At 42.9% G+C, this 15,954-nt stretch overlaps 1 protein-coding gene across 2 annotated transcripts in view; it reads left to right on the top strand.

Annotated features, from left to right (window-relative positions):
* Positions 1 to 1,146: 1,146 nt before the first annotated feature.
* The window catches only part of ece2b (endothelin converting enzyme 2b), a 50,566-nt gene continuing 35,758 nt past the window's right edge, over positions 1,147 to 15,954 (top strand). Inside the window, exon 1 of one of the 2 annotated variants that reach the window (XM_028794995.2) lies at positions 1,147 to 1,467. In XM_028794995.2, coding sequence (XP_028650828.1) covers positions 1,435 to 1,467 — 33 coding nt within the window. In that variant the 5' untranslated portion in view covers positions 1,147 to 1,434. Of the gene's footprint in view, positions 1,468 to 8,586; positions 8,708 to 15,954 lie in introns of those variants that run through there. The other variant, XM_028794997.2, reaches the window with a different exon arrangement.

Raw genomic sequence — 15,954 nt, 5'->3', positions numbered from 1 at the left:
TAGAAGAAGTGGCCGGGGAGAGGGAAGTCTGGGCATCTCTGCTCAAGCTGCTGCCCCCGCGATCCGACCTCGGATAAGCGGAAGAGGATGGATGGATGGATAAAAGTGTTGTAGCCAATTGTATCTCAGGTAAGTTTGGATAAAGATGTGAAAAGAAGCCAGTGTCTAAAGAGAAAGTGCACATGAACACAGGGTAAGTATGCCAGTTTCACACAGAATGCATCCCTGTTCAAGCAGTGTGAGGCAACTGTGAAATCTGCTATGTCAGTATACCACCTTTAAATGTGAAAGTAGTAGGAAAATAGATAGTGTTTTTTTTCCACAATGTTAGTTCTTTGTCAGTCTATTTATCTAAAAAAACTTTGGATGAGTCTGGTCATGAGCGTACCCTTCCTGCCCTGAGCTGCCATGATATCTAGTTTGATTCATGCTTCACATTCAGTTCTGCTGAGAAATGCTCCTGACATCCATAATTGGCTTAAGTGGCTTTGCAAAACCAGATGGATAATTCTGAATGTTGCATAAAATTCTATTTTCATTTAAACTTCGACCATATTCTGATACTATGTGTAGCACACAAAAAGTGAACACAAATGAACACATATGTGAATGGAAATGATAAAGGATGGACAACCAAAGAATAACACCAGCCAGAGAAGAAATGGGTGCATTGTTTCTCAGAGGAAGATTAAAACCCAGACAAAGAGCATTTGTCATGAAGGGGTTTTAGGCTCATACAGAAAATGAGCCTCTCAATGCCGCACATCTGTAAATAAGTATGAGCCGAATTAATCTGATGGTGCAGGGTGATGAAGGACAGACGTGATGTAATGAAAGATTGTGATGAGGCTTCGGCGTCGGTTGGCATCAGCAGATGGGGATCTCACAAATAATCAATAAATCCCGGCGGATCCATCGGGATGGGCTGATGTCAGGTCTATCTTGGGTACTCTTCTGTGTCAGTTCGCGTTCTGGCACTGAGCAATTGAAGGAGCGTCATTCACTACACGCGTTACGCTAGCACCGTGGGGACAGCAGAGGAGAGCACAGGGAGCACAGCGCACATGTCTCACCTGATGCTGAGTGAACTACAATGGGTTTTTTGTCATAGTAACCGTTGGGGAGGGGGAGAGGGGGAGCGAGGGAGAGAGAGAGAGAAGAGAGAGTCAGAGAGAGAAGAGGTGGGGGGTAGGGGGGGGGGAGTGATCTGGCGTTGAAGGACCGGTCTGCGAATGCGAGTCCAGCGCAAATCAAAGCGATCGAACTAAAAAAAAATCAGCGGCCTCATCCAGGGAAAGGCTGCGAAGCCGGTTAGAGAGGCAGGCAACCAGGAGGAAGCGGCGCCCGCGCGGATGGCGATGCAGCTAAGATAATGGCTGGGGAGTCGCACGGTGCAAATCGGGAGAGCTGAACGGCAGCCCCCCTCTGTCCACCATGAGCGTGGCTCTGCAGGACCTGAAGATCAACGTGAGTGCGCCGCGCCGCTTCTTTGTTTCGTCCTTGCTTTTTTTCAGGAAGCCGTGGCTCTCTGCTTCCGCGAGCCGCATCCGAGCTGATCATCGCCCAGACACTGACAAGGGTGCAGGGTGGGAGCCGGGCACGGAATGGAAAGGGAGGGGGCTTCTGTGTGTGTGTGTGTGCGCGCAACTGGTTAGCGAGTTTAAACCCCTGAGCTTTAGTGACCCGCATTTAAACTGTCATGTGGGGTCATAGTCTTCACGATCGGCGGGGTGAAGCCATTCATACTTCGTTGGCTACGAATCCATACCAAGATGTTGTTGCGCGTACTTTTCTCAATTCTGAGTAAGTGATGAGCAGTTCCTATTTGAGCTTTAAACACGTTATACCTGTTCTGCGGTACGACATTCTAAATAGGCGAATAAATAAGCAATCGAGTTTTTTTTTTCTTATTTGAAAAACTTTCCAAATTATGGCATGACAGAATGATCTGTGCTCATAAAATGGGGTGGCGGTTGTTGCCACCGTAGCCCGGGTGCCCGATCGATAGACCCGTTGTTAGTGTTCCTGTAGACACAACCCGTAAGCCGTGCGACGAGCTTGGAGGTGCTCAGCATAAACATTCGGCTTGCACTTTGGGCGTTGGCATAATTTCCAGAAAGATACAATCGCATTTTCATAACCAGGAAAGCCAAAGAGCGAAAACTGCGGAGCCCCCAGTTTGCTTCCTTCGCTGGAACCCTGGGTGGCGCTCGTTTATCCACAGGTGGTTTTACTGCCCTGCGCACTTTCCCCGGTTGCTCCCAAGTTGTTCTGACAAGCATCGATTTTAGGACACAATCCTTTAGTCCGTCCGTACACGGATCTCGCTTGACGTGTTTTAGGAGTGTTGCCATGGCAGCCGTGGAGAAGCCTATTGAGGCGCCGAGATGCGACCTCCTCCGCTTCCTCTTCTTCTCCCACCTCCTCCTCCTCTTCGTCCTCCACCTCCCATTTCGCTGGGCGCAGCGTGTTTTGAAAGCCGTTTATCCTGAAGCTCCCCTTGCGGAGACAGCAGTAGGTGAGAGGTGCCAACGCGTTGCCTTCCACTTTGTGTTTCGGATTAGGTGTTAAAATCGAAGTCTTAACGCTTGTTAGCCACACTGCGGGCGTTCGCAGCCATACAGTTTACATGTTCACCGCCGGCTTCAAACATGTTGCATTTTTAATTATATAACTGCATAGCATATATCCCTAATACACCTGAACGTAACTATGCATTTTCCCCAGATGAAATCAGTTTCGTTTTACCTTACAAAGTTCACCACCTCCGCAAATGTATCTGAAAGGACACACGCAGAGTCCCGAAACATGGCTTCGTTTCGGAGTTTTGCTGGAACGCGTCACAGCCTTCATTTTATAGCCATTTCAAACTGACTGAGGATCACTAATGAAGTCTCCCCTTAATATATTGAGCAGCATTGCGAACAGATGTTTGAACACCTAAACAAATACACCAAAAGGCCAACCTCCAGAAAGAAACGTCACGTCATTTTTATATAAAAACGCATCTTTAATTCATTCCCACACATTCAGCCTTGTCAAAAGTAACATGCTTCTAGGCTTTTGTTTAAGAGCTTTACAGATGTCTTTCACTGTTTTCTGCACAGACTATTCCCACTCTACACATAAGCTCCATACACTGCCAGTCAAAAGTCTGGACATTATGTTTTTGATAGAAATTGATCATCTTGTATCAAGATACCATTAAATTGGTTTTAAAATATAGCCAAGACATTGCTTGTGTTTATAATGGTTATTACCACTTGAAATGACTGAATCACGGGCATCATAGCAGCATCATAGGCCCCAGGGCAAAGCAATGCACTGGGGCCACTGTTTTGATAGTACAACACAAACATACATCAGCATCAGAAAAGTCGTGGGCCCCTGGCCAGTGCAACATTGTGCCCATATGTTAAGACAGCCCTGATTCACATATGAATGCAAAGCCCCTTTTTTATAACAATGTTCCTTCAATGTCCTCATGGTCAACTCCCTTAGCTTATCTTTAATTAGTCACATGTTAATGCTAATGGGTTATTAGAGAAACCTTTGTGATTGCATTTAGCTCCACTGAAGCCTGTTATTCTGTTCACTTGGGTTACAAGATACTGGCATTGCTAAAGTTCAGATCTGAGTTCATAAATGGCCCAAATTAAACCACTTTCTCATTAAACATGTCTGTCTATTGTTAGTTTTTTTTTTTTGTTTTGGCAAAATAAAGGTTATTTTATATGACACATTGCTAAGAAACTGAAGCTTCCGTACAAAGATTGAGAGAAAAGGGAAATCTGGATCCAACCAGGATGGAAAAAGATGGGGAAGGAAGGCCTAGATGGGCAACTGCATAAGAGGAGAAGGACATCAGAATATGTAGTGTGACAAAAGCCAAGCAAAATGACACCTTTTATTGGCTAACTAAAAAGATTACAATATGCAAGCTTTCGAGGCAACTCAGGCCCCGCTAACTAAAAAGATTACAATATGCAAGCTTTCGAGGCAACTCAGGCCCCTTCTTCAGGCAAGAAGGGGCCTGAGTTGCCTCGAAAGCTTGCATATTGTAATCTTTTTAGTTAGCCAATAAAAGGTGTCATTTTGTTTGGCTTTTCTCTACATTCATAATGGCTAACACGGTACAACACCCTAGTACTAGTGTGACAAACAAATGCTCTAAAGGTCCTTATTTGGCTTCTTCGTTAAATAATACGCACCCAATACCAGTTGGCCTTAGAGGCAGAGTTTCAAAGAAAAAAACCATATGTGTAACTGACAATTAAAAAGAAAAGTGAAAATGGGTAAAAGAACACAGACATTGGACAGAAGATGACTGGAAAAACATATTATGGCTCAGCATCCTGTAGTCGTCTTTTTTCTCTGATGCAGATGACGATGGTGTCTGGTGTTTATTTAAGAAAGAAGCCAACTGAAGTCCTGCAAGGTGTTTGTTTCTCCAAGTACAGACTCTGATGTCTTTCTCCTCTTATGAAGTTATCCATCTGGGCCTTCCTCTTCTTTTTCTGTCCTGGTCTGTTCCAGTTCACTCTCTTCTCTCAAGAAAGTAATAGATATCTTGGCATGAAAGATTTAGTTTTTTGGCCATTTCCCACATGGAATAGCCTTTAATCTGCAATAAAACAATAAGACTGACACACCTCTTGAGGAAGCTGTTTCAGTTTAGCCATTTTTGGAACTAGAACCGAACTTTAGGAATGCCAGTACCTTGCAACACAACTGAATACAAAAACAGCTGTGCTAATGCAATTAAAAAGGTTTCTCTAATAACCAATTAGAATTAACGCATGACGAATTAAGGATAAGCTAAGGGAGTTGACCATTAGCACACTGAACGAATGGCTGCTCAAACTGGGGCCTTACAGTTATATGTGAATAATGCATTAAAAATCAGTCATTTCAAGCAGTAATAGCCATTAGAAACACTAGAAATTTCTTGGCTATATTTTCAAATCAGCTGCAAGGTATCTTGATAAAAAAAGGTAATAATTTACAATAAAAAGCATGAAAATTTCTTGACACCTCCAGACATTTGACTAGTCATGTTAAGTGTTGTTATTAGGAAGTCATCCTGGGTTAGACATTTGGATATCTTAGGGAGGGCAACTAAATGTCAAAATGAGCGGAAACCTTTTTTTTTTACGGATTTCCATTGGGTGGATGGATGACCCTTCTGGTGGGCACCCATAGTGTGATGTAGTGGTTAGGGCTTTGAACTTTAAACCCTGAAGTTGTGGGTTTAGATCCCAATACTGACATTGTATGACCCTGAGCTAGTCACTTGACCTGCTTGTGCTCCAATTGGAAAACCGAAAGAAACGTAACTAATTGTATGAAAAATGTTGTGAGAAGTCAAGTAAAATGACACCTTTTATTGGCTAACTAAAAAAGATTACAATTGAGGCAACTCAGGCCCCTTCTTCAGGCACATTTTATTTGACTTCTCACTACATTCATAATGGCTAACACAGTACAACACCCTAGTACTAGTATAAAAGTTGTAAATCGATGTGATGAAGGTGTCAGCCAATTACATAAATGGATGGAGTTCCACTTTGGTTCAAGTAGAAAGGGAACTGCAGTTCTCTCCTCCAGTTTAGGCATGCTCCTGAGGTCATGCGTCTAGAAGAGGTGGTCCTGGGGTGGACCTCACAGGGCATGTGTTGTTTTCCAAGCCGTTTCTGTTGGGTGGTCGTGTTGTATTGACTTCCTAAGATATTGAGGGGACCATATTTGAGGCGAGTAGAGCTTTTCAGTCTAACTTTGCATGACAAAGAAATGGAAAGGACTGTGGCCGTAGTTCTTACAGAGCATTCATGCATTTGCTGAACCTGCCATTTCCAGGTCTGTAATCACAGGGAGCAGGAGCCCAGTCTGACAGCATCTGTTGCAAAGTGGGACGATAAACCCTAGACGCAGTGCCAGTCCATCACAGGGCATACTTTAACTGGATGAATTTAAAATTGCAAGCTAATTTAACTACTCGTCTTTGGGATGTGAGAACAAAATTCTCAGACTTGGATAGATGTCCAGATCCCACACAGACAGTAAGATGAGCCCCTGGAGCTTTAAGGCAGCCATTCTAGTGCCTATGCTAACATTTTTTAAAAACAGTTATCATTTTGTTCATTTTTGTGGAAAACTATTTTATTGTGTAGCAGTCTGATTTCATAAAAAAATCATAACTCTCAAATCTGTTTAATTCAAATCAGAAGGGCTGCACCCATCCCAGAAGAATAAGGTGAATATCAGCCCTGGATAGGACATCAGTCCATCACAGAGTCCACTCATGCACCCACACCCCACACATAGGGCTGATTTCAAGTCTCCAATAAATGATTTTTGGCTATGTAGAAGGAAAACGGGAATAACAAACATGGGGAGGACATGCAAACTCCACACAGACAGGATCCAAACCCAGGATGCTGGATCCACGAGGCAGCAGTTTTACCCACTGGGCCACCATTTTAATTCTTAAACTTGTATATTCTTAAATAAAATATAGAAAGGGGTGTCCTTCTGGCACCACTTCCAGCTATTGCATTCATGCCATTTTTTTCTGTGGATGTGAACACATGATACAATATTAAACAAAAATGTATTCACTTTATGTAACAGTAAAACAAAAAAATGAGAGCCACTAGGCTGCAGTCAGGCAGCCTCTCTACAAAATGGTGGCAGACTTGGTGTTGACTGAATTACAAAATAAAATCAGCAGGTAAAGTTTCACTCCACTTATCCTGATGAGGGTTGGAGTGAGGCGGCATGGTGGCACAGTGGGTAGCGCTGCTGCCTCACAGTTGGGAGACCTGGGGACCTGGGTTCGCTTCCTGGGTCCTCCCTGTGTGGAGTTTGCATGTTCTGCCTGTGACTGCGTGGGTTTCCTCCGGGCGCTCCGGTTTCCTCCCACAGTCCAAAGACATGCAGGTTAGGTGGATTGGCGATTCTAAATTGGCCCTAGTGTGTGCTTGGTGTGTGGGCGTGTTTGTGTGTGTCCTGCGGTGGGTTGGCACCCTGCCCGGGATTGGTTCCTGCCTTGTGCCCTGGGATTGGCTCCAGCAGATCCCTGTGACCCTGTGTTTGGATTCAGCGGGTTGGATAATGGATGGATGGATGGGTTGGAGTGACAACACATCGTGTATAAACAGCTCCTAGAAAAATTCTTAATGGCATATGGGGTCTGCCCCTCTGTCTTGTGTCTGGGGGTTCGGGTAAGGGGGGGGGGGTAGTTTAAACTTATTATTTAAAATATTCAAATCTGCATAATCCAGTTCAGGATTACAGAGCTATTCGGGCAGGGCCCAGCCCTGAGTGGGGTACCCATCCATCACAGAGTCAGTTTTGACTCACCCATTAGCTCAACCTGCATGCCTTTGGCGATGGGGAGGAAAACCCTACATAGACACATGGAGAGCATACTGGTGCAGTGATTGATCCCAGGATGGCGGACTTGTTTACAAGCAATGCTTACCATTGTACTACCATGTCCATCTAGGTTTTTAAAAGTAAAAGAGTGTATTACATTTACCTTTAAAGCCAATTTTTTTGAGCTTTGGCCCGATTGTTGTGGTGCACTGGCAACTTCTCGATATGTGTGCTCAGTTGGTCTTTATTAAGCATCTCACACTCACTAGAAGAAACACCACCTGCCAAAGAAGCTTAAAATGCAACAAAGGAGGTTTAGGTGGTTCACACTCTCATCAGAACTAGAAAATTGTCTGTATAGCTCCTTATTGTTCATAGAAGTGTGTGGAGACTTCATAGACGGACAATGGGTGGTTTATGTCTGAGTTTAAGAACATATAAGTATTTAATATATGGAGATGGAAGACATGGAGAGATGGTTCAAGGACATATGGGGATAAACTGAGAGGTGTAAAGTCTTATTGTGAGTCAGGTGAGATGACCTGGCTGATAATGCTGGTACATGGGATCCCATGGCTTGTGAGCGCACGAGGAGTCAGTGATAGCATTGAATTGTAGTGATGTTGCTCAGCAAAACCTGGAATTAATAAGTGAAAGAAAATAAGATCATTAGTGACAGGAGTGATGAAGCAGACTTGGGCAGCATGAGACAAACTTGAATCTTATTTAGCTTATGACACTGCAGCTTGGGGATTAAATCAACATAAAACTGGTCAGAATCAGAGCTGGTAGGGGTGATGCCAATCTCACAGATGTACTGGAATTAAATAGCCAAAGACTTGGTTCCTGGGCACATTGAGTTTGGATTTGAGCTGCTGGGCTGGATGACTTGTCCCGATACATTTTATGTATTTATTGGATTTTAAAGATTAAGTTCAAGAATTTTCTTATTTGCTTTTAGAAAAATTGTAATCCAGTATGTTCAGGGACTTGTTGCTATAAGCTCTTTTAGCAGTTGTCCTGCACGCCTCTGGGATGCTGCTGTCCCTGGAAGCTGAGCTGCCAAGCACAAGTGATTAACCAGGCTCAGGAACTGGTGCAGGGATGGGCATTTCCTCTTGTTCTTGTGGAATTGTCTGTTCTTTATTGAAAAGAACCCAAGCCAGAAAAGTTGCCTATGGCCCCCCTTTCTCTCCGCCTCCTTGGACAGTATTTCAGCCTACCAGCACAGAAACACAGGCTGAGTAGAGCAAGCTGAAGAGGAAGGATCCCATCACGCGGAAGGCAAGGACACGCTACTAGGCCTTTGGGGCTTCCCCGCATCACTTAGGTATGTTACACCTCGTCTTCTAGCATTTTGGTCTCACTGGCCTTTAAGAGGCACATAGAAAGTGCACATGGAGGTTGCAACACCGGTTCAGAAATAGAACTGTAAGGAGTATGATTGAAAGATGCGGAGTAAACTTGTCTTCAGCCTTTGAGTTCCTTCAGGCCTGCCATGATGAACAGGTGCGGTAATTCCATTCCAAGTGGTTTAGTCCAGGGGGAGCTGTACTAGAATGGAGGCCAGTAACTATTTTTACCAGAATAGACGTCAGCAGCAGCCAGTTGGAGTCTTGTATTCCCTCCAGTAAGAGTTGTAATCGTATACAAGCCAACTGGAGTTTGGACTTCTTCTTGTGAAAGATAGCTACAGTTCAAGCCAATAGCAGACTGTGAGAGTTTGTATCTTTTTTAGTAATATTTGCACAAGTAAAGCATCTGAAAAGAAGTCCAATGAAATGTGTAATATCTGCTGTGAGGGTTACACTGGCATGACTTTATATCTCAGCTCATCAATGCTGTACTGACATAGCAGCACTCAACCCACACAGTTTGTATGTACCAGTAGCAGAATGTGGGAGACTTTATTGCCAATAGTGGGACTTGTACTGGAATAGAAACCAGTGGTAGTTGAGAGGTGAGCACCATCATCAGCTGCAATTGTAATGGATGGTCCCATTTCCAGTTGGGCTATTTATGGTAGAGAAGCCAGTCATAGCATATGAAGTTCTACCAGAACATAAACTATTAGCTGTATATGGGACACTGAATCCCCTCTAGCAGGAGATACACTGGTACAGAAAGCTGAAGTTAGAAGTCTGGACAAGCTTGTATCATCGTCCTGTTAGATGAATTGAAGAGAAGTCAGTGGCTGCATGTGAGGGATATATATTTAAAGGTATACTATAACAGAGCCTATGTTCAATGACACAGTTGATACAGTGTTCTCCATCATAATAAGAGGATCTTTTAATTAGAAAGGTCCTGGAGAAGAGATGTGACCAGAAGAATGTGCCAAGTTTCTAACCTCGTAGTCAAATTGATTTTTCACAAAATTCTAAATGCTAACCAGGAAATCAAAAATTTTAAACCAAAGCTAAACTTTTATATTCCAGAAACACACCAAAAAATCGCACAAAAAATATTCCCAATATTCAGATCTCCCAGGAATGCATGCCTCGACCCTTCTACAGTCGCACTAATGATATCAGGTATTGCGCACTCCTGGTGTCCCGTAATATATTGCTATAGGAACCTTCACACTATAGCTGTAAAATGGCAGCACCGAAATAAAATCCAAATGGCATTGTCAAAAAAGCTTCTGTTTTATCTTGCTAGAGATCTTTATTACACTGCTTTCCCTTTTTGTATTCTTTAATGTATAGACTTTATCAGAAAGCCCCAAATCCCACAGACTTACCACTGTTTATAAGGTATTGTCCTTTATAACTTCTCCCCCCTTCCCTTCTACATTTATAACCTCAGGCAATTTTATAAAGTAAAAGCACAAGCAGGAGTTAAGTTACAACTTTATAATGTACTAGCCAACCCGCGGCGTAACATACGCTGCATAATTATTTATTGATGGGTGAACACTTCCTGAAAGACACAGTTGTCCATATGGGGTGGGTTTGAGGATACAACTGTGAGTGAATGAAAAGATGGAACTCTGGAGAGAGCAACATACAATTGTCCGTGACTGAAAATTGGGTTTGGCAGATACAGGCGTATCTTTTTGAAAGTTTGTCCCTGTGCCTTATTAATTGTCATTGCAAAGGCCAATCTAACAGGAAATTGTCTGCGTGTAAAAGTAAAAGGCAAATTTGAATCTGATGGGGTCAGGGATATCCGGGGAATAAGGACAGTTTGTGAGGTAGGAGCTGCAATAGTTTTACACTCCAGTACATTGCGGTGAATGTTGGTAACAGTCCGTCTAGTGCCATCACAGAGACTTCTTGCTGGCATGAGGTTTCTGAGAAGCATGACGACTGAACCTATTTTAATTTTGAGTTTATGTTGAGGCATGCCAGTGGGAGTAAGACTGTTAAGAAATTCTTCGGGGAATGAAACTTGATCTGTGGGATCGTCTGTGATGATGGAGGCAACGCTGGTGAAAGTCACTTCATCGGTAGGGATAAGTTTCAGCACTTGTTCATTACGGTATAGCGAGTCTTCGTTGGTGACGCTTAATATAGCTCGCGTACTGAGTTGTTCCGGAGTCACAGTTGAGAAGTCGATGTCACCATATAGTTGATGAACGGGATCAGAAATAAAAGGAAAACAATGTGAAGGTAATGGACATGGGAGGAGTGTTAGAGTTGGCGGGCGGGGCTCTGTCGTGCGTGCCATGGTTGGCTGCTTAGTGAATTGTTGGTGGGCGGGGCTCTTTCTTGCGTCTTGCCTGCCATGGTTGGCTGCCTTAATGAATTATATATATAGATTATTGATAATATTCATAAAATAATAAGGAGGAAGCAGAGTACATGTGAATATTGATAACCATACAATCTGATAAATGCTAGATACTGTATGTAGTTTCAGGCAGCACACAGACTTTAAAATGTCTCTGGTCAAGTCATCATTTCTAGTCTGCTTTCTTCAGGATAGGCCGCATGCCTGTCTCAATATGGCTGCCAAGTTGTGCTTTCTGCTTGTGTTCTTCACTTCATGGCCATGACGTGTGTGAGAGAGAAGGAGAGAGGGAGGGATAATTTGACCAAATTTATAGATTCTCTGTCCAAACCCTTACACCAATATAGTGTTGTGGTACAGAATGGCCCCTGATTCAAAACAAAACCAATCCCAAACTTCAGACCAATGGGGGCACACACTGCCTTTTCACACCTGGCCCCCGGACCATTTGTTGAGCTGAAGCTTGCCAGCTAGGTAGTTTATGGTCATCCTATGGGGTTGTCTCATATGAATGTCCTGCACAGAATACCTTGAGAAACTGGTTTGAGCCAGCCAACCCAGCTGTAAAATTCACATCCTGAGTCAGTCCTAAAGGGTTTGGATAGACATGAAATCATCGCTGTTCTCTTGAATTAAATAAACCATTTCTCCTGAATCACTAAAATTGCATTTGCTTTGTCTGACTTACAAATAAAGACAAAATATTTATCTGCTTGCATACACAATTTCACAACGACTTCTATAAAAAAAGCAACATCAGAAATGGATTCCCTAAGGTAAAAAAAAAACAATATGATGTATACTTCAACCAGAAAATATGCAGAAAACCCACCAAAAACTTAATTAAATTCATCCATTACAACACACAGATGATGTAATTAGGCCCTTGTTCATTGCATTGCTGCTCATTTAAGTAGCAGACACACATCCAAGTACAGCGGCCCAATGTAACACATTATGACTTCATCACAGACCATTTCATATTGAATATTATATTGCATTTACAGAGACTAGACGTTTAGTAAGAACAAGGAGATGAAGTACTTCTAGAGATAATCTAAATGTGTAGTCATTATTTAGAGCAGAGATTTGTTTACCAATAAAACGCAAACTATCAGCCTGAAAATTCTGTGAGAGTTGGAAGAGAGAGCGATATGGGCATAGACAACAGTGGCCATCAGAGGTTGTTTGTATTCCTTCCATTGTGAGATGTACTTGTGTAAGCCCAAGTGATACAACATGTCAGAGGTCCACTGTGGATAAGCATTGGTGTAGATTTAATTTTAAGACAGTGTGGCTCGGATTTCATGAGCATAGTTGTATGCAGGAAAGACATGCAGCCCCTGAGTGCATCATGGGGGAATTGGCCATTTAATCATTCCCGTGCACAAGAGCAAGTAGCAATGCCATCTCTTAGTAGTGCTCCGTGGATGACTTAGAGAAGCCCCTATATTCACAGAGGTATAAAAAGTCTGAGTAGGTCAGCGAGAGGGATGAAGAAAAACAAAACAGGAGAAATGAAGAGAGAAACACAAGGACAAGAGAGAAACAGGAAGAAGTGAGCAGAATCAGGTGGTTGAGTTAGTGCAAGAAAAAAGGAGGTGAAGTGGTCAGAAATGCCTCACAGTGATTTGAAGGGAATGGCGTTCCAGGGATGGATTAAACCTCCTGAGTGGTTTGGATCAGGAGGACTGTCCAACAGAGGTGGCAGGAAAAGGACATCGAGTTGTGTGGGTCCCAGTGGGTACCGGCGGAGGTGGCTGGGATGAGAGTTGGAGAGAGCATCACGTCCACTGGTGTCTTGGTCCTGTTGAGAAGACCCAGTGGGTTCAGCTGGGGAGACAAGAAAGAGAGAAAGAAGCACTAAAGATGAGATGGGAGGAATCAAATCCCTACCCTTAATTTTATTCCTGAAAATCTACGTATTTATTAGATGTATTTATTGGTTTTATTCCTTCACAGCACAATGGTTTTATGGACAATTATTCATTGAAAAATTTTTTTTTCAATTCACCACAATTTGGACTCTTGATTATTTTGTTGCTGTTAATAAATATGCATGTTGCACTTTTGTACCTTTAAATTTATTATTATGTCCTTATTTGCTGTAGTCCATCCTTGATGTTCCTGTAAATGGGTGATGCCAAAGGCTGCAGAGCATCACAACCCAACAGCAGTATGTGGCCACTTTTTAAATTCTGCATCCGGATTTGTGTAGAAAAGTAACAGCATTTAAGAGACCAGTGTAGTAATAGAAAGTGGAAGTAGTCTGCAGGGTTTGCATGGTGTTATTTTGGCTTCTGATTTTATGTGCATTCAATTGGCTTAATTTTGTGTTTATCCATCCATCCATCCATCCATCCATCCATCCATTTTCCAACCCGCTGAATCCGAACACAGGGTCACGGGGGATCTGCTGTAGCCTTTCCCAGCCAACACAAGGCGCAAGGCAGGAACAAATCCCCAGGCAGGGTGCCAGCCCACTGCAGAGCACACACACCAAGCACACACTAGGGACAATTTAGGATCGCCAATGCGCCTAACCTGCATGTCTTTGGACTGTGGGAGGAAACCGGAGCACCCGGAGGAAACACACGCAGACACGTGGAGAACATGCAAACTCCACGTAGGGAGGACCCGGGAAGCAAATCCAGGTCTCCTAACTGCGAGGCAGCAGTGCTACCACTGTGCCACCGTGCCACGCTGATACAGTCTAACAGCATCCAAAGTTGTAGATGAATCTTCATAGTGTTCATTCTCTAGGAAGCCTCAAAAAAGATCCCTGTTAGATAGTAAATTTGTTTTTACGTTGATTTTGATTAACATATTGTGCTTTGTTGTTTTGAATTGTTGTTTCTGTACTTCTGACTCTGATCCATCCCCAGGTCACACCTTTTTCTCTATCAATCTCCTGATCCAAATCCTTGTCTTGGTAGCCTGCTAAAGCCTTTTTACACCTTGTAACACATACAAGTTCAGGGAAAGCATATGGTTTTTATATTCATATATAATTAATAGAAGCATGTAGATGGATGTGGGAGATTGTCCCCAAGCCCCAAATGGAGGTGCCAATTTATAGAATAAGGTGTCTGTGTCCCTCGAGTGGGCATTCAGCAAGGGAAGAGACTGTGTCCCCTCTGCTGTGAGTTTCACTGGAATAAACTTCCATAAATTGGAGAGCTGTCATCCTCTCCAATAGAAGCTGTCTATTTACATAAAACTGTGGCAGTTTGAGTGCCCTCTATGGAGAGGTGTACCTTTGAGTATCAGTCTGTGGGCATTTGTATTTCTGGATTGGAGATGCACTGATTAAAAAATTCAGATGTGAACATCAGTAGACTCTGCGCCCTAAGAACCAAGTTACCCAAACTATTCTATAACATTTCAGTACTTATTTCCCGCTCTGATGCAGATCTTTCTGATCATAAAATAGGTCATTACTATAGCAAGTGACCAGAATTTATTGAAGAATTATGGTAATTCAGGGTTTGTCTAGAGTGTGTCTTTCTCTTGCACGATTTGGCTCAAAAACTAATCAGCACATCATCATCTCATAACAAGCTTAAGTTTCAAGTTTTTTTCCGTCCAGTCATTTTAGTTCTAGACGGTCTTCAAGAAACTGTGACACACAGACTGACACACACTCATCATTGAGATATCAATGTTTTCGGTATCATGGGAACCTAAAACATAGTGATCTGTCAAACAGAGATCAAAAATTTTGACGAATCTAAAGATTTCACTCCTACCCCATAGATGATAGGTTATGGTGGGGAAGGACGCAAAGCAAAAATAGTGGCTGCATATTGAAGTCTGTGTCCTCTCCTGTGGGAGATGTATTGGTAAAGACAGTAGAAGATGATACTCAAGTACTCCTAACCAGTAAGAGTTATGTGGCCATAGATAGCAGGAACACTCTGAGAAAAACTGAATGCTTCTTGTTGGGTGTTGTACTGGTATAAATCGGCCATTGGCATCATTTCAAGTTGGAGATGTTGTGGAAAGGAAACCACCTGCTGAGTGATGGAGATGTTATAATGGTGTAGATGCCAGGAGTAGCAGGTGATAGACTAATATTAAAACTAGTACCAGCATGTGGGAATTTGTATTTCTTCAAGTAAGATTTGTAATAGTGTAGGGAGTAGGAAAGTCCAATTAGGAGCTGAGAGAATGTCAGCATTCACACAGATTTTGATTGCCAAAATGATGTTCTGTACTATTTGTCTGTCCTTTAACACTTCTACTAGATGTGGGCTAACAGAGTGAATCTGTCAGTCCAGTTTAGTCAGCTCCTAATTCCTGTAAAGCAGCACTCCTATCCAGTCTGCTGTCCTCTGATTTGCTCCCAGTATGAATGTGGCAAACATGACTGCTGTAACCAGCTGTACTGGCGAGTCCAGTGCTTTGTGGACCTTGAAAAAAACTGGCTTAAGAAATGTTAGCCATCCATTAGGATACACATGGCTTCTTGAACCAGGCATCCTTATTTGACTTCAACCAGATATAAGCTCATGTGGCACTTCCCTGTCTTCTTTGGCTCATCCCTGTGCTCACTCCCATGTTAGCCTACAAATGTCCACCTTTAAATTACATGTGTGCACCTCTATGCTTCTGTCAGGCATCACTAATGTCAATCCCCCTCCCAACAGATTCTCATGATTTGCTTGAAAATCCATACAGTATTTGACTGGTGCTGGCGTGGGTGGCATTGTTTCTGAGAATGTGTGCTCTTTGATAACAGATGCACTGACCTTATGACTGCTCATAAAACAAAAAACAGTCAGCCAGACAGGAAGTCAATTAGAATAAATGCCTTCCTCCCGACAGCGCCGTGCTGCCTCA

Source organism: Erpetoichthys calabaricus, chromosome 2, assembly GCF_900747795.2.
Source record: "Erpetoichthys calabaricus chromosome 2, fErpCal1.3, whole genome shotgun sequence".
Classification (NCBI taxonomy): Eukaryota; Metazoa; Chordata; class Cladistia; order Polypteriformes; family Polypteridae; genus Erpetoichthys; species Erpetoichthys calabaricus.
The sequence above is the reverse complement of the archived record's forward strand: the minus strand, read 5'-3'. Positions and strand labels throughout refer to the sequence as shown.